Source organism: Cydia amplana, chromosome 16, assembly GCF_948474715.1.
Source record: "Cydia amplana chromosome 16, ilCydAmpl1.1, whole genome shotgun sequence".
In the NCBI taxonomy this organism is placed as follows: domain Eukaryota; kingdom Metazoa; phylum Arthropoda; class Insecta; order Lepidoptera; family Tortricidae; genus Cydia; species Cydia amplana.
The window spans coordinates 10,955,917-10,979,488 of record NC_086084.1 but is presented as its reverse complement, the minus strand read 5'-3'; the positions used below and the strand labels follow the sequence as shown (position 1 = coordinate 10,979,488).

The following is a 23,572-nucleotide window of genomic DNA, read 5'->3' as shown; positions in this document are numbered from 1 at the left end:
CATCTGTTGAGGACATCATGAACTCGGTGAGTGCTAAGGAATTCATTATAATTTTTAATATTGTCACAATGGGGTTGGCAACTGTCCAAGGTATAGACTCGATAAAGTGATTTTTGTGGCAAAATCGTGAATTTTAGTAGGTACAATATTCAAAATTGAACGATTTTGCGATGGAAATATTTACCTCACAATACCCCTATTGTAATTGGAATTAGATGGCCTGGATGCCAGCCCTGTAAGCCAAATCTCATAGCACAAAACTAGAGAAAGGGGCAAGTTATGATGACACCATCTATGCAAACCTTTGACAGTTGCCAACCCAACCCCATTTGAAAAGTATCGTAGTTCCGATTCTTTCTTGTGAGTTGGCAACATCGATGATTTTTAATGTGGGTAGGGTCACTTGTCGAACATTGAAACAATCGTACACAGTGAAACTTTGCGATATCTCGGAAACTAGGTGTTATCAGCTAGTGCCGTCTGTCAAGCAAGGGCAGGCTCAGGGACCCCCAGCACCTCCCCAATATGCGAGCGCGCCTCGGAGAAGGAGCACGTTGCTACGAGCGTTATTGTGAATTCGTGCGACAAAAGTAATATTTTTCATTTATGTTTCGCAATTTTTTACCAAGATATAGAGTCTAGTTTGGCGTTATTTAATTTTTTGTTGTGTTCTATGTGTATTAAAGTTACTTTGGAGCTAAATATTTTTAAATTTCTTTCACTCTTTGGTGCAGTTTTTTTTAATTGATTCAAAAAACACCCCTAGTCTCACAATGAAACATTTTTATGTAGTAAACAATGAAACTTGATATTCACTGAACACCAGTATTAGTACACAATGAAACAAACTCATTATTTTTTTAATTAATTAAAGACTATGTCCGAAATTTGTGAAACTAAAATACTATGAAAATTGATAATAATTTGTCTATCATATGACAAAATATAAGATACTTAACTTTAGAAATGGCTGAGATAGGATAGTTTATATGTTGAATGTTTCATTGATGGCAAGGTTAAGGTCACATGTCTAACATTGAAACAGTCGTTTATAAACACTATGTCGCAAGAAAGTGTATGATATCGAGCATGGAGATGCTTAAAACCCTCCCGCGTCCACCTAGTTGGCAATCATGCTCCGTGGACATAAAAGGCGCCTTTCTCGCAGCATGCCGTAAGTGCCGACCAGATTTTCGATTCACAATGAAACTTAGGTGTGCGTACAATGAAACAAGTCTTTCGCTTTTAGATATTTCAGCAATCTTATAACGATTCCATATTTCGGAAATCTTTTAAATAACAAATTTCATCCTACCACTATATTCTCCTTTCCTTTCTCATTAATTGATTGAAAGGATGTATGTATTAATGTAACTTATTTATTACAACGTTTCAATGTTTATTAAGGATGTTTCATGGTAGACTGTATATATTACATCTGTTTCACTGTAAAAATTAGAGTGTTTCATTGAAAACATGCACAAGTACACAATGAAACAAAACTAATTTTTCAAAAAAAGGTTTACAATACATAAACTGTTAAAGATAAGTAGAAAGGGCTCGCGGTCGAGTCCGTGTTTCGTTTACACGTTTCGAATACCCGTTTCCGAATAACACGTACACGGTTTTCTGGCCCGTTCCGCACGTTTAATTAAGAAACGTGTAATTAAGATCCGTTCCCACGGATAAACGGGTATTCGAAGGAACGGATCTTATTTACCCGTGGCTCCGGAGACGTCCTTGACGAGTAGCGAAGGAACGAACCGGCGTAGGTACTTAAGAGCTACAAATGAATAGACAAAAGATTCATGAGGAGTTTCTGTCATATTTAACCTTATTTCGTGGTTCATAGAGTCGAAATTCAATAAACGGTTTACAAAACCTTTTTCTGAGCAGGTACCTAGTTTTTGTTTGCAATGTTGCAATACGAGTAGAAAATTAGAAATACAGTAGGTATACCTACATGCTACATAATAGTATTTTATATAAGACTTCAAATACTAATACTTTATGGTTTATTATATAACTTGATAGCAATAAATATAAAGTGTTAGTAATAAAAAATAAAAGCAATAAAGAGTATAAAGAGAAGACTGTACGATAAAAACTGGCCATGCATGATCTGGTAATACATACAATATTCTTACCAATTGCACATTATTAAACAGTTCTAATAATCTGTAGATATAAGTCCTATAAGTATAATTATAATTAAAATTCAATCAATTGTCAATCATATTACTGATATTACCTACAATGTATGTGTGAGTTTTCTCGAATAGGTATATTTTATCGAATAAATATTCTGTCAATAAGAAATGTATATTTTTAATCGTATTATTTTTTAACTTACGTAAGCCAGGCATCTAGGTATTAAGTATTATAGTAAACCATGTAAAAATTGATAAATAAACATGACTGTGTATCTGCCGCTGCATTTGTTACAATTTCTTGTGTAGACGTGTTCACCTTATTACACCGACATAAAGCTTATAATTGGTTGTGGCAGTTCTGATAATGGTTTGGGAACCTACTTGTTTTCGGCGATATCAGACAAAAGGGTATTGGAAAACAACACGTTCTAATGAATGGAACACCAGCGGCCGGCATTTATTACCTGAACACTCGTGTGAAAGTGACCCAAGTGAACATGAATGATTACCAATTTTGAGATCTATCTTAATGTTCTTAACAATATAATCGCTAGGTAACCAAGGTAGCATGGGTTTCTTATTAAGGTTCTCGCGTGAAATCCTGCGTTTCGAATGCCGCTTGTGTGTACTTTTTTTTGCGTCGTTGGCAGATTTGCTCTTTTCGCTCAGCAGTAAATTGATAATAATAAGATTTGGTGCCCTCGGGAGGGTGCCCAGTACGCAGGCAGCGTTCCCGCGCTGGATTGTGATTGCAATTCTCTGCACGAGAAAGCTGCCCGCGCGGGGGTCGCCCGTTGCAAGAAGAAATAACCACGAAGTAATTCATACTTATTTTCTTAACTGTTATTTTTAACTAATATAGGTAGTATTTGTCTGCACATCTATTCTTCACGAAACTATATTACTTACACAAGTATACATGTATAAAATGTATTTCTTTGATTGAAATATAATAGGCTACATGACTAATTTTTTTTATGGTATCAATCTATCGGGTTTGTTTTTAGGATCAAATGTATATATGGGACCCATTGCATTAAAGTAACACAAAAGTCAGAAATTGTAGTCAAAGTCCGACAGTCGCAGTTCACTCGCGAAATGCCCTAAACAAAACGGCCAGAGGCCGTGACGTCATCGCCCATCTTGTAGTATGGACAAAACAAGAAAATTGCGTTTTTGTCGGTGAAATATTGCGTTTATGTATATAGTTGCTATACAATATTTTTTTGGATGAAATGTAAGGAATCTAATGGTACCCTTACTTTTATCGTTTTTGGAAGTTAAAAAAACTTAAATTTTGAAATTTTCAGGTCCTGTAATTTTGTAATTTTTCAATATTTTATTTTAATATCCACATTATTGTGATAAATTGCTCGTTTGCTATCTATTTTACTAGATTTTGTTATAAAATTCAACATGTGTCATCATCCCTATTATATTAATTATGTAATTAATAATGAATATGTTAGCTTAAAAGCAATAATAGTAAAAAAATTAAGGTTTTAATTTAAACTAGGGACGAGTAGGTTTAAAATTAAAAATAGTAGACAATATAGGATAGGGACACCTACTTCGGTTAATATATTGTATAGTTAGCTAAATATGTTATATCAACACAGTTATAAATAAATTTAAAAAAATCGTACGCCAAACGAGTTCATCTGAAGTCAACATTCAATATTAGACCTTACATACCCAGACCTAGAGCATTGATTGGGTCAACCTGTTTCGGATCCGTTCGGGCCGGTGTTAAGTACCCGTGTAAACGGAGATACGTATCTGAGAAACGTGTCTTGGGAACGTTTATTGGATACGTATCCGGATCCCGGCGGTTCTGTGTAAACCGTGTTCTTAGCACCGCCGGGCTTAAGAACACGGGTATTCGTTTCGGCGTGTAACACGGATACCGGGAGCCCTTAGAAACCTTGAATGCCATACGATAGCCAACTAAATTGTTTATCTTCATGCGAAGTGTCATACTCGTAAGTTTAAAAACACCAGAGATAGAAAGGCTTGAACTTTTAGTGTTTCATTGATCAACAACTAACCCTATACAATTTCATTCTAGTGCATTTTGAAAATCATAATTTTATTTTTAAAAGTTTAAGAAACAAAGGTTAACCCGAAGAGATCCCTCAATGGGATAAGTTCGCCTTTGTACTTCTTCCTAATTGTATATTATTTTTGTTATTGTACAGTCAGCAGCAGAAGTTGCTAAGCGGGCGAGGTGTCCAAAATTACCTTGACGCGCTCTTATTCTCTTAACAATAAAGTCGCGTCAAGATCATTTTGAACACCTCGGCCGCTTAGCAACTATTGCTGCTGACTGTATGTGTGTCCAATACTAGTACTACTGAACTAAAGAAATCCTAATACGGTTAAGTGTGAGTGTTTGATCATAATATAAGGTGACTTGTCAAACCGGTCAGTGGGAATAACAAAACCAAGACAAAACTAATAGCTATATAGGTTTAATATTATTAAAATAATTTTCACCACACCAGCTCGGAAAGGCTTACTTTGCACTTCAAAAACTGATAGCAAAGTTGCATTTTATTCACATGTGAGGCAAAGTAATCAAATGCAAATTTTGAGTTGTTTTCTTATGTTTTCTGGTAGAATTGACTTTTAAATGATGATTTTGGATGATAAATATCCAATAACATGCATTTGGATTTAATTTGGTTTGATTTTGTTTGATATTTTACATTTAATATTTGCTTCGGGTTGGTGTGGTGAAAAATTTTGTGTTTCATTCGGGGGCAAATTTTGTTTAACCCTCGTGCTTTGAAACCCTCGCAACGCTCAAGATTCCATTCATCGAACCACTCGCTACGCTCGTGGTTCAATTTTGGAATCTTTCCCTTGCTCAGGTATCAATATTAGCACGAGCGGTTAAACAACAACTTTGCCCCCTTGTAAAACAAATAACTAACGTGTGGCTTTGAGGAATGTCTAGTCAGGTTTTAATTTAATAGAATGTCAAAATATTGATTAGAAACCACATCAATAATGTTGATGCTTTAATACCAGCATTGAGCAAAATTAAAATCCTTACAAGTTGCGGGCACCACTACAATTATTATTTATTATTATTGGGGTGTTGTGGACCTTTGAGTGCCCCGTTGACCAAGCAGTGATCTAATATTGTTACGGCCTTTTAAAGTTCACCACTAATGGTCGTTGAATCCATGAAATTCCATATTCTTTGGGCCGTAATGCTCTACAATAACTACCTCGTGTACTTAGAAGGATTTTCAAATTGTATTAACATTTCGGACATGACTTAACCCTTTAATGCTCAAAAAATTTTTTTATTTTTTTTCTAGTTTCGAGCACTTAAATGAGTTCCAAGGGGTAATATAAACTACAGAAAAATACTAAAAAAAATATTTTGTATACGATGTTCTAGAAAACATATGCTAAGAATACTTGACATTGCCCAACTTTCAACATTTGACCATTGGCAACCAATGTCCAGTATTCTTGACATTGCGCATGGCTTAGAGAAATAAATTAATAACAAATTTTTAGTTTTTATATAAAAAGTTATTATTGAGCAACGTCAAAAGATTTTATTATTGCTACTAGGCAAGGCATTCATCTCAATTTGCATTGATGAGCACTCCATGTTCATGTTTCCTTTTTTTGTAATACCTACATCGTCCGTATGAGGTGTACACTGGCAAGTGTCCTGTTATTTATACTGAACTACAGGTGGAGGTCTTGGAACTACTGTTGCTTTTCTGACCACCAACATATCAGCTAAATTAATACCTTCTAATATGAGCGTTGTATAATGTTTTACGGTCTGAGGGTAGTCGACGTTGATCCGGGCTCTTTCAACTTGTGAAGTCCCACGCGAAGCCTTATAGCTTGTTCTACGAAAATCTGGATATCCAAAGAAGTTCGTAAACCTCATTCGTCAATTTCACGATTGTATGAAAGCGTAGGTTCAGCATGAAAACGAACCCTCTGAGGTGATCCAGGTTACAAGCGGAGTGAAGCAGGAATGTATCACGGCAACCACACTCTTTGCCATATACTTCTCAGTGGTGATGAGAGAAGCTTTAAAGTGTTGTGGAAATCAAAAAACCACTAAATGTGAGTACTGAGAAAGGTGTCTTTGACATATCAAGGTTCAAGGCGAAGTCTAAAGTGTGACGAGTCTCCATATTAGAGATACTCTACCTGCGCTGACGACGTATGCCTATGTCTGATAGTATGCCAACAATATAAGTGCTTCCAATACGCAAATCCTCAAACAACCACCCCGGGGAGTTGAATCTGATTCAACACCACTTCAACCGCTGAATTTAGATGGGAAACCAATAGATGAAGTCTGTCATTTTAAATATCTTGGGAGCACTATACGACATGACAATACTCTAGCTTCAGAAATACCATCTCGCATTGCCAACACTACTGACAGTTTCGGGCGACTCACTGACCGTGTGTGGAGGTCCCATGATATCAATCTTAAGACTAAAGGGGCACAGATTACCAGTTCGTCGGACGATATCAGCCTGTCAGTTAAACGCAAAAGGTGATAGTTCCGAACAACTGACAGGCTGATATCGTCCGACGAACTGGTAATCTGTGGGACCCTTTGGATAAACGTCCATAAGGCCCTAATAATCCCAGTCCATCTGTATGGCGCAGAGAGATGGTGCCTGATGTGCAAGCCAGATAACAAAAGACTAGACACCTGCCACCTAAGATGTATACTTAGGATTAAATAGCAGGATCGTATTCCAAACTCCGCGTTCCGCGGTTCTGCGTCGTTCCGGGATGTACGGCATGGAGGCACTATTGATGCAGCGTCTGCTCAGGTGGTGTGGGCATGTTCTCCGAATGGACAATCGCCGCTTGCCTAAAGCTATATTCTACTCAGAATTAGCAGAGGGTAAGCACGGCGGCCAATACCTCCGATATAAGGACGTGCTCAAGCGTCACCTAAACGCGTGTGCTATCGATCCTGCACGTTTGGGAAGAGCTCGCTGCGAAACGGTCATCTTGGTGGTCTACCACCTTTGAATTCATCAAGTCGTGTATGTTGCATCTTTTCTCATATTATACTTTATCTTCGCAATGTTAAAAATACTTAACAGCCCAACAAGAATGTACTTTATTCAGAGTCGCGCAATGCTAAGAATGCTTAACATGCGTTACACTAAGTATATTTCTAAGAATCTCGCGAAGCTAAGCATTCTTAACACGCATAATGGTAGCCCAGTCCTGTGTTAGTTAGGCTTCCATATTATTAGAAATACATGAAAACACAAAACACACACCCTCAAGAATACATTGTAATAGTATTTCAATAAATATTATAGGTATAAATATTTTTAAATATTTTATAATTACCTTACGTCCTACGGTCGATTGCTGTCGCGGCACCATCTTGCCCCTAATTGTCTAAATACGTGCCCCTGAGCAATGCCCTCACTCGTCGAAGATAAGTTAGGTTTCAAACTATCATTATATTTAAAAAAGAATTGAGTTTAAGTGAAAATTAAGTTACAATATTTTTTTGAACCTGGTGTAAAGTATTCTTGACATTGCGAATTAAAGCAATGTGTTTCCTTTACAGATACTCTGCTTCGCTCTCGCGATCTGCGCCAGCATGGCGCTTGCTTCGGCTTACCCTGCCGCCGAACCAGCCCAGGCCATCCCCTACATAGGCCTGCAACAAACAGCTCCCGTTCAACCAGCGGCTGATGAGGAAACCCTGCAGCCCGAAGAATCACGCTATAAGCGCCACCACGGGCACCACGGTTGGGGGCATGGGGGCTATGGGAATCAGGGCTATGGACAAGGCGGATGGGGCAACGGGGGCTATGGGGGCGGCTACGGGGGCGGTTATGGGGGCAGTTATGGGGGCGGCTATGGGGGCGGTTACGGCAATGGTGGAGGATGGGGAGGTGGTTGGTAAGGCCGCTAATATAACTGGACTAACATCTCTCAAAAGTTTGTGAAATACTCTATAAGCTTTAGTCACGTCGATATAAAGTTGTGTAAAATGTGAATACATGTACTGATAAGATCTAAGAATACTGTGATGTAAAAATTAATAAAGAAGATGTGAGAGTGTGATTTAACCTTTTATTTTGTTTGTACTTTAATTATAGAGACCACTCAGGCAGATCCTACGATAAAGAGTATTTTTTTTTGACATTTTACTTTAAAAGTAAAACATAACGTTTTATTCATTTCAACATCATTTTTACCTTATACTTATGGCTTTAAGGTAAAAATTATGTTGAAGCGTAGATAGATAGGTAAAATCTTTACATTCTTTGTGACACAAACAATAACAAAAGACAAAAATAAATTTGACAAGAGACAGAAAAGAAAAGGTAACATACAATTTAACACTCTAGCAGCAGTGACTAGTGGGTAATATCGATGTACATAATTATTTTTGAAGTGAAAACTTCTTTAGCGGCGCTGTGCACTTTTATGTGATGGGGAAAAATGTTAAAACTCGCGAGAGCGTAAGACGTAAGATATCATTGAGTTTTCACTTCTGTCGGCACTCCGGGAGTGCAACTCGTTGTTTTTTAAATTAATAGAGGGTCATGTACCTATTGTGGTAAAGAATAGTCGCTGACTCAGCGTAAATGCTGCGGATACCGAAGCGCTGATCTTCCATCAGTACCTTAAATAAAACCTACACTAATGAACGACCGGCTATAGGAATAAGAGTGTTCCTGGATTGCGTACCAAATACCTACGTTGGAGTATACTTGAAGTTCAAACGTCACATCGCCAAAAAAACAGCAGATTAAATTACTCCTAGTAACCGCATCAATCTGGTAACCGCCTGAGAGTGATACTAATCAATGTGTGCTGGGCCGCGCTATATGGAGACCGATTCAGATTGAACAACTTGTTAAGGTTATGAACTGGTTTTGATACATACGGTCTTGGTGATTGGACCATTGGGGTGCATCTCACGCATTGCGAGCGATCTTCAAGATTGTATCAAAATAGGATTAAAACCGTAACAATTTGTTAAATCTGAATAGGGCTCCCGCGTGGTAAATCCCTGGGTGGAGTGCAATGTGCTCCACAGGGTCCGGCACACGTACGGGCAGACCATAATAACGGTAAGCTCTAGCATAGTCACTTACTGGGATGTAGAAATTCAAGTTGAAGGATTGCCAACAGGATATGGGGGATTTTTACCCACCGTCCTGATTTTTATTTAGTTGTTTTGTTTTGGTAAAGGATACAATTTGGCTGGTTTAAAGAGCTCCTCATTATGGGTGGAATAATTATTATACAAAATGTCAATATCGGAAAAAAATTGTACGTAACTTTTCGTTTAGTATTTGCTTCGAGTTGTTGTGTACCTATTTGCTCTCGGAAAGCAATTTTTTTTAGAAGAACAACAGAGTAAAATGTAGGTACAACTTACATAAGATTCGATTAAAAACTAACTTACATACTAAAACATGCATTTTCCTCCCCAGCAGTTCTCATCGAGATACACCATTTGATACTTATATTAGGTAGTGGAACCGCTAAAAAACATGATGACATTGTAAACTGTTTTGGGTAGTTAGTCATTTATTTTTTGTTAAAGTTATTAGCCAACTAAATAACTTGAGTAGGTAGGTATACAACTGCCCCAATATTTATGAAATTTGATAGTTCCGGATTGCGGTAGTATCAAGCATGTATCAAGATTAGAATCTGCAAGCCTGACACCGCCGTGGTCTTTGGGAAGTCGCTTGATGTTTAATGATACGCTGTTATTTATGCAAATTGTGTTTATTTGGACGTGTTGGCGGCACAGCGAAATTATAATCCGTATTTAGACTTTACTAAATCTATAAGGTTGGGACGGGCAACGTTGCACCGAATAAAGTTTGATTTCAGGTAGGTAAAGGGTATAGCCGGGTAAGCATGGCCAAACTGCCCTTAGCGAAAAAAACAATTTCATTTTACTGGATTATTAACATATATATAAGTAGTGCTTTCACCAAATATTAAGCCTCAAATGCTTCAGATTTAAAGAAAAAATGCAAAAAAAGAAAAATTTTTATTTTATTACAGCCAAAGTACTAATCCGGTTTCTTTGTAATTTGGGTATGTTGTATATACAATTAAGGTCGCCTTCTGAAAAAAGTAATATTGAATTATCTCTTAAAATAATAGTAAAAAATTGAGCTGAAAATTTTCAGAAAATTAAAAAAAATACATGCGAGATAGCGACAGTTATAAAATTTACATATTTCATGTAGAATTTAATAATGTTTAACATATATTTTTTTCAAAAATTAAAATGGGGATTAACAGTGTGAAAAACTCGAATTTGTAACATCCCATAATACTCTCTCTTCATACAAGCAAAGCTAAGTAGTCATAAACGAATGAAGTATATTGTGAACGCAGTCTTTACGAATTTGTATTTTATTCATCAAAGGAACAGACATTTTTCAATCGTTAACGCTCTGTATAAAATTCGTGCCTATTTTCCTGTTCCCGCGCTTTTTTTTAAATCTCTGAATGCCGTTCGCCCTAGCCGCATACAGCCACGGAGTTTAAGGTCCGCGCTCAGCAATATAAGTCGCGTTCTAAATTCAAATTGCGTTGGGAATATAACTTTCTAGTATAACGTACAAGTTATTTTGTATGAAGAGAAGGTATTATGGGATGTTACAAATTCGAGTTTTTAACACTGTTAATCCCGATTTTAATTTTTGAAAAAAATATATGTTAAACATTATTAAATTCTACATGAAATATGTAAATTTGATAACTGTCGCTATCTCGCATGTATTTTTTTATTTTTCTGAAAATTTTCATCTCAATTTTTTACTATTATTTTAAGAGATCATTCAATACTAATTTTTTCAGAAAACGACCTTAATTGTATTTACAACATACCCAAATTACAAAGAAATCGGATTAGTACTTTGGCTGTAATAAAATAAAAATGATTTTTCTTTTTTTTGCATTTTTTCTTTAAATCTGAAGCATTTGAGGCTTAATATTTGGTGAAAGCACTACTTATATATAGGTTAATAATCCAGTAAAAGGAAATTGTTTTTTTCGCTAAGGGCAGTTTGGCCATGCTTACCCGGCTATACCCTTTGGCTTACGCCTGTATCCTCTTATTCAATTCAATTCAATTTATTTATTTTGCTTGAACATACACAGTTGTCATGGTTACATGTCATTGGGGTGTTATAGGTACATATTGTAGGTAACTATTGTGTACATGCATGTATGATCTACCACAATATCGCATGCACACTAACTAAAATACACTTTCATATTTCAGGAGAAGATTCATGTAGTGTAGGGGTTTTCCTTCTGTTACATTACATGACACTGACTGACTGACCTTAAATGGGGAAAAAAATCTCGGCTTTCATAATTTAAATGTGAGAATTCTGTAATTTTAATACCATATCGCGCGTTTATGGATCAAGTTCTGCAGCTGCTAAAGTGCATATCCACTTTATCATCTCGTGGAGCTCGCTGTACAGTAGGTAGGTACATCAAATCTATCTTAAAAAGCAAAATTTGCTGATTAAGTAAATTTATTATAAGTAGTTTGCTAAGAGGGTGTGGCATCCTTGTATATAGTCGAGATACTGCTCGTTATTTTGATTGCAAAGAGGTCAAATCCACGGTGCGTTTGCGACGCACTGAGTCACTCATCTCTGGATAGGTATATAAGAGCTGCTCCACTGACCACGGCACACTTGTCATCTGTTGAGGACACCATGAACTCGGTGAGTGCTAAGGTCTTCAATAAACTCATTTTTAATATTGTTACAATTGCAGAAATGTGAATTTTGTGGAAAAAAAGTCGTGATTTTGTAAGGATTTTACGAAGGAATAAATTTCACAATTAGAAAAGTCTTATTAGGCAACATTGATGGTTTTGAAAGTGCGATTTATTTATTATTTAAACTTTATTGCACAAAATTACACAAAAAGAGTACAAATGGCGGACTTAACGCCTTGAGGCATTTTCTACCAGTCAACCATTGAGCTAAACAGAGACTTTTTTGGTGCAGGTTTCATTGTAGTGCACTTTTTAAATCATAATTGAATTTAGTTTCATTTAGGAAACTAAACGAGAGAAATCCTAATACAGTTATGTTATGGTATTAACAGAGTGTTTGATATATCATACAGAGTGACTTGTAAAATCGGTCAGTGGAAATGACAAAGCCAAACTTTGTACCTAGGTAATAATAAATTAATAAGAGTGGCTCTTGGGAATGTCTAGTCAGGTTTTAATTTTGTAGTTAGAATGTTGAATGGAAACCATATCAAATATGTTGACGCTTTAATACCAATTTTGGGTAAAATTAAAATCCCTTTAACTTTCGGATCTACAATATATACCGCATTTAGGTACTTAGAAGGATTTTTAAATTGTATTTACATTTCGGACATGACCTAATAATGTGTTTCCTTTACAGATACTCTGCTTCGCTCTCGCGATCTGCGCCAGCATGGCGCTTACATCGGCTTACCCCGCCGCCGAATCAGCCCAGGACATCCCCTACATAGGCCTGCAAGAAACAGCTCCCGTCCTAGCAGCGGCTGATGAGGAAACCCTGCAGCCCGAAGAATCACGCTATAAGCGCCACGGCTGGGGTGGCGGTTGGGGGCGTAGGGGCTGGGGGCACGGGGGATATGGGCACGGCGGCTATGGACACGGCGGCTGGGGCCGCGGATGGGGGTACGGAGGCGGGTACGGCTACGGGGGCTATAGGGGCGGCTACGGCTACGGCGGAGGGTGGGGAGGCGGTTGGTACGGCCGCTAATATATGGTTGGACTAAACCCTCTTAGCAGTTAGTGAAATACTCGATAAGCTTTAGTCACGTAGATATAAAGTTGTCTGTGCAAAATGTGAATGTAGTGAATAAAAGATAAAGTCATGTTTAAGAAAACTGTGATGTACCTAAAAACTAATAAAAAATATTTAAGATGACTAATTGACTATGTTAATTTATGATCCAACCCTTTATTATCTTGGTAACAAGAACATGTAGTGTTATTATACATACATTTGATTTACCAACCTATACGATATTATATAAGCACATTATTTACACCTTACACCACTGGTATCATAATACATGGACTCTAAGATACGAGTATATAAAAAGCCTTATACATGTTTTAGACGTTTTACTTTTAAATTAAAACGGAATATATTATCATCAAACGTCCCGTCGTTTTCGCCAGAAGGCTGACGACGTTGACGAGTATCTAGTCACATTTTTATGAAACATAAAACGTCTTTAACAATACAATATATATTGTGCGATCATACAGTATTAAAAAAGCATGAAACGTCAACAGTCTGAAGTTTTTGTGCTTAAACACCCATATGCACAGAGCGCCTGCAGTAACTCATTTTTCTAAAAAGTCATCGTAATCTTCTTGTGGGCTGTCATAACACACGATCCGACCATCTTTCTCGACGCAATATTCCCCATCGTCGATATATGGAACAGGAGTTGTAGTCGTAGTAGTAGTAGATGTAGTAGTAGTAGTAGTAGTAGTAGGAGGCGTAAATGAAGTTGTCGTAGAAACGATACTATTAACAGTAAAATTAGTAAGAGTAACAGTACTGGCTAAAGAGATAGAGTTATCGTTAGATTTTCTGATTGTTAAATTAAGAATTTCAGCAGGTTCTTTTTTTAGCGTAGAAAGGGTAGAAGGTTGATTACCGGCAACGATAGGATAAGAAATATTAAAAGTCTTAATGGTATCAGCTGATGCAAGTAGTTTTTCGACACGGCCAATCAATTCCATAATTTTTAAACTGGCAAATTCTGGTTTTATAATGGAACTAGAAGTAGACACATTTGATATAGTCATGGATTCATTTTCATTAGTAGACACTGAAGATGTAGCAATAGTGGTAGTGCTAGTATTTGCACTGGTTATAACAGAAGCAATACTTTTTTCAACATCTTCTAATAACTCCTGTGTTTCAAATTTGGATGACTCGGGCTGATCTTCGATGTTACCAGTAGAAGTATGATTAGTCGTTATAGTATTGTTGGTTAGAGGAAGTGGGTGAATAGTTTTAATGGTGGTATTTGTATAGGAAGTAACAGTAATATTTGTGGTTAGATAGTCAGTCACGTTTGTGATTTTAGATCCAGTTTTTACGTCTTTATTTTCTTTATTATTGCGTCTGTTATCAGTCCTGCGGTTGACATAGCCACATTCAATCCTGTCTCCGCGGGGAATGCAATCTTTGTCTGCCGATTGGGGCTCAGTAGTTTCCAATTCCTTATTGTTATAGCCACATAGAACTCGATCGCCCCTCATTTGACAATTATTTCCATTAAAAGCATAGCCATTTGATTGTAGCATTGCGCCATCTCGACGACTTTTCATCATATCAGATTTTCTCTGGCTTTCATTATCTTTCACTGTTGTTTTGTTTACATCCCATTTTATCTTTTCTTTTTCCACATGCTTTAGAGTTTTACCATCATTAGGCTTTTCTGGTTTAGATGAATGATAAGTTGTGTTTATTTTGACAGTAGTTGATGGTGCCGTAGACGTAAATGTTGACGGAAAACTGGTGGTAAGTTTATTTGTTGTGATTCTTGTAAAATTATTAAAATCAGAATTATTGGAAATTGTATTAACATTATTTTCGAGATGTTTTAATTCTTTATTTTTGTGCCTTGATCTTGAAATATCTGAGTTAATTATTGAATTACCAGTTAATTTGGCATACAGCGATGTACTATTTTTAATGTTTGTTTGGTAAACTGGTACTCGTACTGTGAATTCCCGTTTGAAGTTAGCATTAGTATTATTTTCGTCGTGCATAAAAGTTTCAAGAAATAACTGTTCAAAAAGTATACCTCCAAGTTTAGGTGCACATTGTCTTCCACTTATGTATAAAAGTATTTGAATTAACGGCAGTAATCTCTGCAATAGAAATATGTATTTAGTTCACTAAATAAATATAAGTATTGTTTACAAGCAGTACGACAAGCTGATTTATCTTATCATATTTCAAAACTTAAGAGTAACGTTGCGTAGGCACTATATTTAGCTTCGATATTTGCTTTTTCATTTTTTTTAATATGTGTCATATAAATTTCAATTCATTTACATACATAAACTTCTTGGAGGAGCGATGAGCACATTTTTAAATGAAACGCTGCAAACAATCAATCTACGGCTTAGCATCTACTATAGACATTGTCCAATAGCCGTTACATAGTGTACTCGTACTCGTACCTACGTGACAAGAAACGGCGATAACATGTTTATGTGTTTTGTTTTACTGTTATATTCAACCTTTACCCTTAGATTTTAAATATAATTATAATGTTGCATTCTTTAACAAGCATTTTTTTTTCATTTTTTTCTTCAGACGCGGTACACACAAACTATAAATAGTTTCTAAAGCGAAATAATTTTACCTATCTAAATTAATTATATTTACTCACAGTAAACATTTTATTCTATTTGAATATTTTTAATATTTAGGAGCCTCGTTATCTCTAATCTCCATAAATTTAACGTTCTTTATGTTCAAACTTAAGGTTAGAAATCGTAACAAACGATCCTATCTCCAATTTCCACACAATTTTCCAATTTTAATGTAGCCCTCTGGCTTCTTGTTTTACAACTTTTTTTCGACGTAACATCGGTAATCACTTCTACTGTAGAAGCAGTGTTAGTTGATATTGTACTTATTGTAGTAGTCGTAGTAGTAGTAGTGGTAGTAGTAGTAGGGGCAGTTTCTACGTCGGGAGTAGAGGTACCATTAGCAGTTACCGGCACTCCAGTAATTACCTTCACTGTGTCATAGTAAGATAGTAATAGCAAACTTATCTGTAATAGAAATAATGTTTCGTAATTATTCTTGGTCTATAACTGAACATACTTAAAAACAATTCGTTTTCCTATTTCCGATTTATGTCGGACGATAGAGGTTAGAATAAGCGAAGCAAATAGGATTAATTTAATTATAATTTGAGGGATCAATTCCTAGGCTTTTAATAATTTTGATTTGGTTTAAAATTATTTTTTAATTAAGTACGGACTTACGGAGTCAACGTACCGTTAAAGTATTAAAATTGTGAAACATTATGGTTATGATTTCTAAAATTATTTGGCGTGTATAAATTGTGTATGGTAAGCAAATTGTGCCTTTTTATTTTTATTGAACACATGGGTAGCGTTATTAAATATAGGTAGTAGGAAAAAGATAATTGTTTAAGTGCTTATGTGTCAAGGTAACTATACTTATAGGTATCTAAACATATCTATAAGTACGAATTATTGTAAATATTTATTTAGGCAGATACATAAAACTTCCGAACTTATCCTTATATTAATATTGTACGACAGTATATTCGCCCGTCTTTCTCTACGCACTTCTTCTCGCTCTTTTTTTCAAAATGCATAGGGGTTGTAACCTTTGTAGGACAATAAATTCGCCCGTCTTTCTCTACACATTTTTTCTCGCTCTTTTTTTCAAAATGCTTAGGAGTTGTGACCTCAGTGTCAGTCATAAGATGTGAAAGCTTTAGTTTAGAAGTAGTCCCGCTACTTAATTTTAATATTTCAGATAAACTTAAATATGGTTCTGGCCTTAAATTGGCCAGTTCTGTGGTAGAAGCAGCAGTACTTGTAGAAGTAGGAATAGGATAAGGAGTGGTACTAGGAGCACTATCAGTTACAGAATGAATGTTAGTATTTCCGGGAAGTGCAGCAACTAGTTTAGAAATTTCAACTCTCAATTTTACTATTTCGTCTTGTAATGAATTTGGACCATTTCCCATTCGAAGTGCCTCGCTGTAATCATAATTTGTATCATTGATATGAAGATTACCACCAGATCGTGCTATATTATTATAATAATTAGCCAAATTTATTTTAGCAATCTTGTCCTTTTCCGGGTCCGGATTATAAGGATCTGGGTAAGGACCAGTCACATAGCCACATTCAATTCTGTCTCCATGTTTTCTGCAAATATCATCTAAATCAATTATTTCTTTTTTCCTCGGTTCTTCTGGATTTTTATCATAGCCACATAGAACCCGATCATCTACATATTGGCAATGATTAAGGTCATAAACGTATCCCTCCGGTTGAAGCTCTGACTGACTTGGTGGATTTTTATCTTTGGCACGACGATAACTTATTTTTTTTCCAGGTGGTTTGGTTTTGTATAATAATTTAAGATTTCTACGTTGCGTTAAATCGAAACGCTCCGTAGTGTTATCGTTGCTTCTTGAGGTTGAAACATTTATAGCATACTGAAATACTTGCATATTTTTAATAGTTAGTTCAGGGCTTGATTGCGATGTAGAATTAGATAGAGCAGGAGTTCCACTCTTGGCGTGCTGAATTACAGTATTTATAGTATTAAGTTTGTTGGTGGGTGCTGGGTTTGGTCCTGCGATTTCATAACTTCGAAGTGAGTTTGCGTCAGAAGTATTTTTAGTAATTGAAGCTTCTTCAAGTGTCTTGCAGGGTACTTCTTGTGTAATTAATAGTATGTAGGTTAAGAATAATGATGGCTGCAATTAAAAAAATATATTCTGATCTAAGGCATCGTCGGGCAAACCAAAACCGTAATGTAACAACATGAAATAGGTTTAACAATTCATAGAATTAACATGATACTACTTATAAGAGAGATAGATTTTGCAAATTTAACGCACCCGCAATCGCCTTGTCATTGTTGTACCTACTTCACATCGATAAAACTGATTGAAATTTCTAGTTGTAGGATCGACTGTCCTTGTTAGGCGTAGAAGTACCCATCAGCTGAATGCATGATCTTAGCATTAACTAGGTACTCACCTGTTAGCTCCATTCCTTATTAGATTATCATCAAAAGTACATGTTTCCTTAATGCGAAACAAATCAGCGTTGAAGCAGTATTTAAGATAGTGTGTATTATTGCGACTCGCAGAAATATGACAGACTGTCATACAGGTTATACAGTAGTATCATTTTATTTAGAATCTGTTCGGAAAGAGAAGAGTCGTGGAATGTACTGGTCTTAAATATTAAAACAAAAAGTTTATCTGCGAATCATGTCTGCGATCCTTAGCTGTATGGAGAAATACTACCATCTATGATCTATGGTATGGAAGGTTGAGCTGACATTACGTGACACTGACAATGCATGCCGAGATGTGTCTTGTTTAGTGCATCAAAACAGAACGTTGAAAAAATGTAGCCTTTTTAACAAATAAGTTTATCAAGCGAGAAAGTGGTTTTACAAAATGCATTCCAGCAGGATTCCTATTGACAAAATAAAAACATTGAAAAACGATGCCCACTGAAAGGAACTAATGGATTAAATTACATAGAACTATCTAACCAAGATTACAATATTAATTCATAAAACATAATCAGCGATATCATGTATGGAACTAATGGAACAGATTACAATGCATAAGTTGCGGAAGAAGGTAGTATGTATCTTATCTTAGAAAAATAGTATTCAGAAAAACATGTCATAATTACCATAAGAATCAGACAGCGGTAACAAAATAATCCCGAATAAAATACTTAAACTTTACCTATTTGTTCTGCAATTCTTCCAAAACCTTCTTGAAAATGAAGTTTGTTCGAGAATCGCGTCTCAAAAAGAATAAAGGGTAAGTATTTACAAGTACTTACATACCTCAAGCAAAAAGCCTAGCAAGTAAAAGTGAGAGTAATTTATTCTCTATATTCAATGTTTTTGGCTGCAAAAGGCTGACTGTAGAAAAAGCAAAATCTGATTTAGATATAGTCAAAATGGAAAGTTCAGAAAAGGATCGAACAGTATACTTTTTGGACACCCCACGAGCGGAAAGACCTCGTACACCTATAGTCTATGATAACAGAATTACACAATTAGCAACACTTAGGGTAAAAATTTTCGCACCCCTGGAAAGATTATTAGAAAAATTTAAGTTATTTTTATTTAGACGCAGAAAAAACGCTCGTATGAATACTGATAAATATTGGTTCAAGAACACAGGGGAGTTTAAAGAATCGTACAAGAAGGCCACAGCGAGTAAAACATTTGTTTTAAAGGGTCTACCCAGGAAGGTTACCTTCCCGAACCCCGTTCCAAAGGTGGTGTTATTCAGCTTACGATATCCTTCTCCATATCCGTATATTTATCACAGGGTATTTTATAAATATGTTAAAGCTAAAAAAGAAAAAGAGAAGGTAAAAAAGAAGGTGAAGGTGAAAGATAAAAATGAAAAAAGGTAAAAAAGACGGTGAAGGATAAAGAATAATCAGAGGAATAAGACGTCCAGTGATAAGGCAAGTTTTGTTATTCAGTTATTTCCATAAGTCATGCTATGGTTGGTATGCGGGCTTTACAAGAAAAAAATAGAAGTTGTCCTAAAAGTAAACCACTTTCTTTTGAACAGGAAATATGTTCTTAATATAGGCATTTGTCAGATCATTTAATAAAGTCCTTTCATAATATAAACATTTTTTTATTTAGCAATAATGAGCTAATGTTCGGTACATTGTCAAACAGGTAAGACAGTACGTGCAATATCATCGGCCGGCTTAGTAACAGCGAGTTGTTTCACTTAACAAAGTTTCTATTAAAAGTATTATGTATAAGTAACACATTTGTCATACTGGGTCTTTCAAGACACGCACTCAAGAAAAAATAATGCCTGTAGTTTTTTATGAGCAATTCCGTCAAGCTGGAGATTTATACTGATTGCAATAACAGGTTATGGTGGACGTATCTTCAACCAGAAACGGTACTTTGGACACTCTCAGATCATATCCATAATAAATTCAGATCAAATTCGTAACCTGTTATGACAACCAGAATACGCATCTTTGGCATTTGCCGATCAATCAGATATTAAAATGAAACTATATACCTAGTTTATAGAAAACTATTTCTTTGATGTTTTCTGTTGATCTTACTAGTTAGTCTCCAGTAACTTGATAACTTTAATTGGAATTGTCGTAAAAATGCAATCATAATAATGAAAAACCGAAATATGAACGTACGGTTAAGTAATATAGGAAATATTAATTACTTTCCCTATTGAAAAAGAGAAAGAAATACATTTATAATAAATTTACGTCACACCAAATCATTTTGTTAATTCTCAATGCAAAATAAATCTTGAGATATGAATGGCAGTCATATCAGCGTATTTATGGTGAGTGTATCTATTATTTATTACCTACCTACTTGTTTGGTTATCCATAATATAGATTTTTTCCAAGTAAATAGTCAATAAAAGTATTTGTTTTAGATGAGCGTAGCACTAACTTACAGCGCCCCTCAAAGAAAATGCATCTCTCGAAGACCGGGCTCATACACCGATGACTCCGGTAGAATAGTTCTAAAAAATAATAAAAATACAAATAACATTGGAAATAACCGGAATATCAATAATCAAGGGTACTCGTATAACAAAAATCGTGGCAATAACAATGGGCATAACAATTACCTGACTCTTAATAGGATATCACAGTTACAAAGTTCAACCATTCGTCCAAGAAAAAGGTGTTGCCCTTATGATTTTGACAGCGAAAAGTGTATTTTCGTAAATGACAGGAAGGTGTGTGGGTACGATTTGAACAGCGGAGGTCCAGAGGCGAACCCTGCCGAACTGACCCTGGATGTGGGCAACGGTTGTTTGTTTCGCCGCGGGCGACTCGAGTGTGGGTACATGGAGGCACCCTTTGAAGGTAAATTGTTTTTGTTTAGTTGCACTTTGTATTTTTTTTTAAACCCTTAATAGCCACACGAACCCGTCGCCAAAAAGCCTCTCCCATACACTGCTCTCATTTTAAAACGACATGCCTTGGCATGAACATTTACGTATCTTACCTATAGGTTAGTTTTCATTGCAAAACAATGTTATACAAAGAAAATAAAGCGAGTAGAAATGTTGTATGTAACACTACTGGCCCTAATATGTTCGTGTGACTCAACCCGACATCATCTAGTACTCATTACAATCAGGTATTGAGTTCCAGGAGATTGGAACATACGATCTCAATACTTTGTGTTGATATTTAGCCCGTTTCTACACTTGTAAGTTTTACTTACGTAAGTAGGGACACAGCTATACTAGAGAGTGAGAGATGAATATCGTTATCTCATTCTAACAAATGGCTTTGTCCCTACTTACGTAAGTAAAACTTACAAGTGTAGAAACGGGCTAAGGGTTAAGGTATATATATGTATTTTTGGTGACCATACGTTGACTTTACTTGCTCCTCCTTGTATACTGTAGGTGAGGTAATCGCGCGATGTCACTATAAAGAAATCTGGCAAATTTAAAAATTGGAGACGGGGCAGGTTGAAATTTTTGATTTCGTACCTCTTTTTAGTGACAGTAAACGATTTGACAGACTATGGAGGATTGGTTGACTATGGAGGGTTGGAGGGATGGGTTGGATTTAGAATATAATCGTTTTTTTTTATTCGTAAACACACAGACAATCAATATATTATGAGAAAAACATAGAAATAATAAAGTGCCACAAAATGGCCTCATCCACTCAGCATGTTGCTGACGACTTCCAGCGCTGATCTTCTGATTTGACTACTTTCTTCTTCCGTTGTCTACACCGTGGGCTTAGCTTATATATTCTTTGTTAACCTTTTGCACGCCAATGACCGATATATACACACCGCAGGTCCAACGCCAAAGACGTATTAATCGGTCATAGACCACAGAGCAACATAAACCTAGGTGCATATGCATAAAGTTCAATTTCAGTTTTGACACTTCGGTGACGTGGCGTCTGAGAGACAGCTTTTGTGTTTGACACGGCGTCGAAAAGGTTAATAACTTTTGTACCTTTTATAGGTATCCGCCGACCGCCCGTATACGATAGAACGGAAGCTCCTGACAATGGAAGTGACAATGAGACAGACAATCCTGACCAAACAAACGACGATCAAGATGATGATGTTAAGGAGAAACTTATATATTCGCGTCCTGCGAAAACTAAAACAACTCTGCCAAGCTGCGTAAAGATACGGAAAAAGATAGTGTGTAATGTGATTAGTACGAATAAATTGTAGATGTGTCAATGTACTTCCTTTCTAAGCTAAATGCCAAATGTAAGATTCTACTCGATTAACCTCTCAGTTCCCAGTGGCTCCAATATGAGTCGGAATTGTATGGATTTGAGAGGTCCTGGGAAATGAGGGGTTAACTTACTTTGCTCCCTTGAAAATGTTAGGCGTTAAACGTTAAAACTAAGCACGAATTTGGTATTGACATTTCAGACATATCAGTAGCCTTACCACGAGTTTGACATCATCATCATTAATATGCTGTCTTAAAATAAAAACCTCAAGTTCTGGGGGCCGATTTTTAAATTTCGACCGCTCGATTTCATGTATTTCGTTAAATAATATCTCCACTGCTAGGCATCTAAATTCTAAATCGAAATTCAAAAATCGGCCCCCAGAGCGAAAAATTAGGTCATACCTACTCGTATATGTATATATAATAATATCTCATACCATTTTGTATCATTAAGACACTGTCCGGGCAAGAAAATGATAGAATACTAGGTATACTCGTATGTATAATGATCCAGCTTAAGAAACCAAACCATATTAGCAAGGAAGCAGTTTATCTATGTCCCCCAAAATTTTTCGTAAAAGCCCTGCGCATCCCAGATGCGTGGTGATCGATTTAGTAGTTTTTATTGTCTTTGGCCTTATCATTTTATTGTGATTGGTCTCATCGTCATTCATTAAGAGTTTCTCCTCTTGTTGGCTACCACTGGAAAGCTTGTCTATGTCAGGTTCCATTTCCACATGGCTGACATTATGGCTCCCCTTGTACTGTGTGTCGTAGACTGGCGGTCGACGGATACCTAGGAAAAGTACAACAGCTTGTTACCATATTCAATTTTTACCATATCGGATGTAGGTATAGGTACACTGCTAAGAGTAGGTACGTTAGTTATTTGTAGGTATGTGTAAATTTAAATAAAAAATCTGGTACATAAATGGATGAGGAATGCTCCGATTCCCAGTAAGAAGATCTCAAACGTATTATTATTATTTCCTTTATTCATTTAATTTCTCAGATTAGGTTATTTATAATATGGATATAAAAATAAAATACAAAAACACTTACAAAAACAATACAAAATACTTATAAACATATTATAAAAAACCTAACCTAGGGTGCCGCCAGCAGCGGGGCAAGAGGCCCAAGCTGCCGGTGGTCAGGGCCGCATTATTATTATTATTTATTTATTTTATTTAGAACACAAACAGTCACATAATGCAAATGGATTTTTAGTACAATGTAGTGTACTTAACATACTTAAGAAACAGACCTGGAGGTTCATTAATGAGTAAATAATGTTAACATACATAATAACCGCAGAAAGAAAAAGAAATTTGAAATTATGAGCCATACCTACT

General features: G+C 36.1%; 3 protein-coding genes across 3 annotated transcripts; 1 reads left to right on the top strand and 2 right to left on the bottom strand.

The window, feature by feature from the left end:
* Positions 1-13,545: 13,545 nt before the first annotated feature.
* Positions 13,546-15,348, bottom strand: LOC134655218 (putative uncharacterized protein DDB_G0292292). The gene is made up of 2 exons (XM_063510669.1): positions 15,282-15,348; positions 13,546-15,090 (listed from the first exon to the last, which is right to left on the bottom strand). The coding sequence occupies exons 1-2, from the start codon at positions 15,309-15,311 to the stop codon at positions 13,546-13,548; spliced, it is 1,575 nt and encodes a 524-aa protein (XP_063366739.1). The 5' UTR covers positions 15,312-15,348.
* Positions 15,349-16,446: 1,098 nt separating this feature from the next.
* LOC134655217 (uncharacterized) lies at positions 16,447-17,700 on the bottom strand. Its single transcript, XM_063510668.1, has one exon. It carries the CDS (start codon positions 17,448-17,450, stop codon positions 16,503-16,505), a length of 948 nt encoding a protein of 315 aa, XP_063366738.1. The 5' UTR covers positions 17,451-17,700; the 3' UTR covers positions 16,447-16,502.
* A 2,538-nt stretch (positions 17,701-20,238) lies between these two features.
* LOC134655362 (rRNA methyltransferase 1, mitochondrial-like) lies at positions 20,239-22,824 on the top strand. Its single transcript, XM_063510811.1, has 4 exons — positions 20,239-20,324; positions 20,421-20,859; positions 21,990-22,153; positions 22,732-22,824. Exons 1-4 carry the CDS (start codon positions 20,295-20,297, stop codon positions 22,822-22,824), a joined length of 726 nt encoding a protein of 241 aa, XP_063366881.1. The 5' UTR covers positions 20,239-20,294.
* The last annotated feature ends 748 nt before the right edge of the window (positions 22,825-23,572 follow it).

Excerpts from the sequence above, each read along its gene's own strand:
- LOC134655218 (XM_063510669.1), bottom strand. The coding sequence starts at position 15,311 with ATGTGCTCATCGCTCCTCCAAGAAGTTTAT. Across the intron at positions 15,091-15,281 it reads CGCTCCTCCAAGAAGTTTAT|AGATTACTGCCGTTAATTCA; the intron begins GTATGTAAATGA and ends TTTCTATTGCAG.
- LOC134655217 (XM_063510668.1), bottom strand. The coding sequence starts at position 17,450 with ATGCAAGTATTTCAGTATGCTATAAATGTTTCAACCTCAAGAAGCAAC.
- LOC134655362 (XM_063510811.1), top strand. The coding sequence starts at position 20,295 with ATGAATGGCAGTCATATCAGCGTATTTATG. Across the intron at positions 20,325-20,420 it reads GTCATATCAGCGTATTTATG|ATGAGCGTAGCACTAACTTA; the intron begins GTGAGTGTATCT and ends TATTTGTTTTAG. Across the intron at positions 22,154-22,731 it reads AAACAACTCTGCCAAGCTGC|CTTAAGAAACCAAACCATAT; the intron begins GTAAAGATACGG and ends ATAATGATCCAG.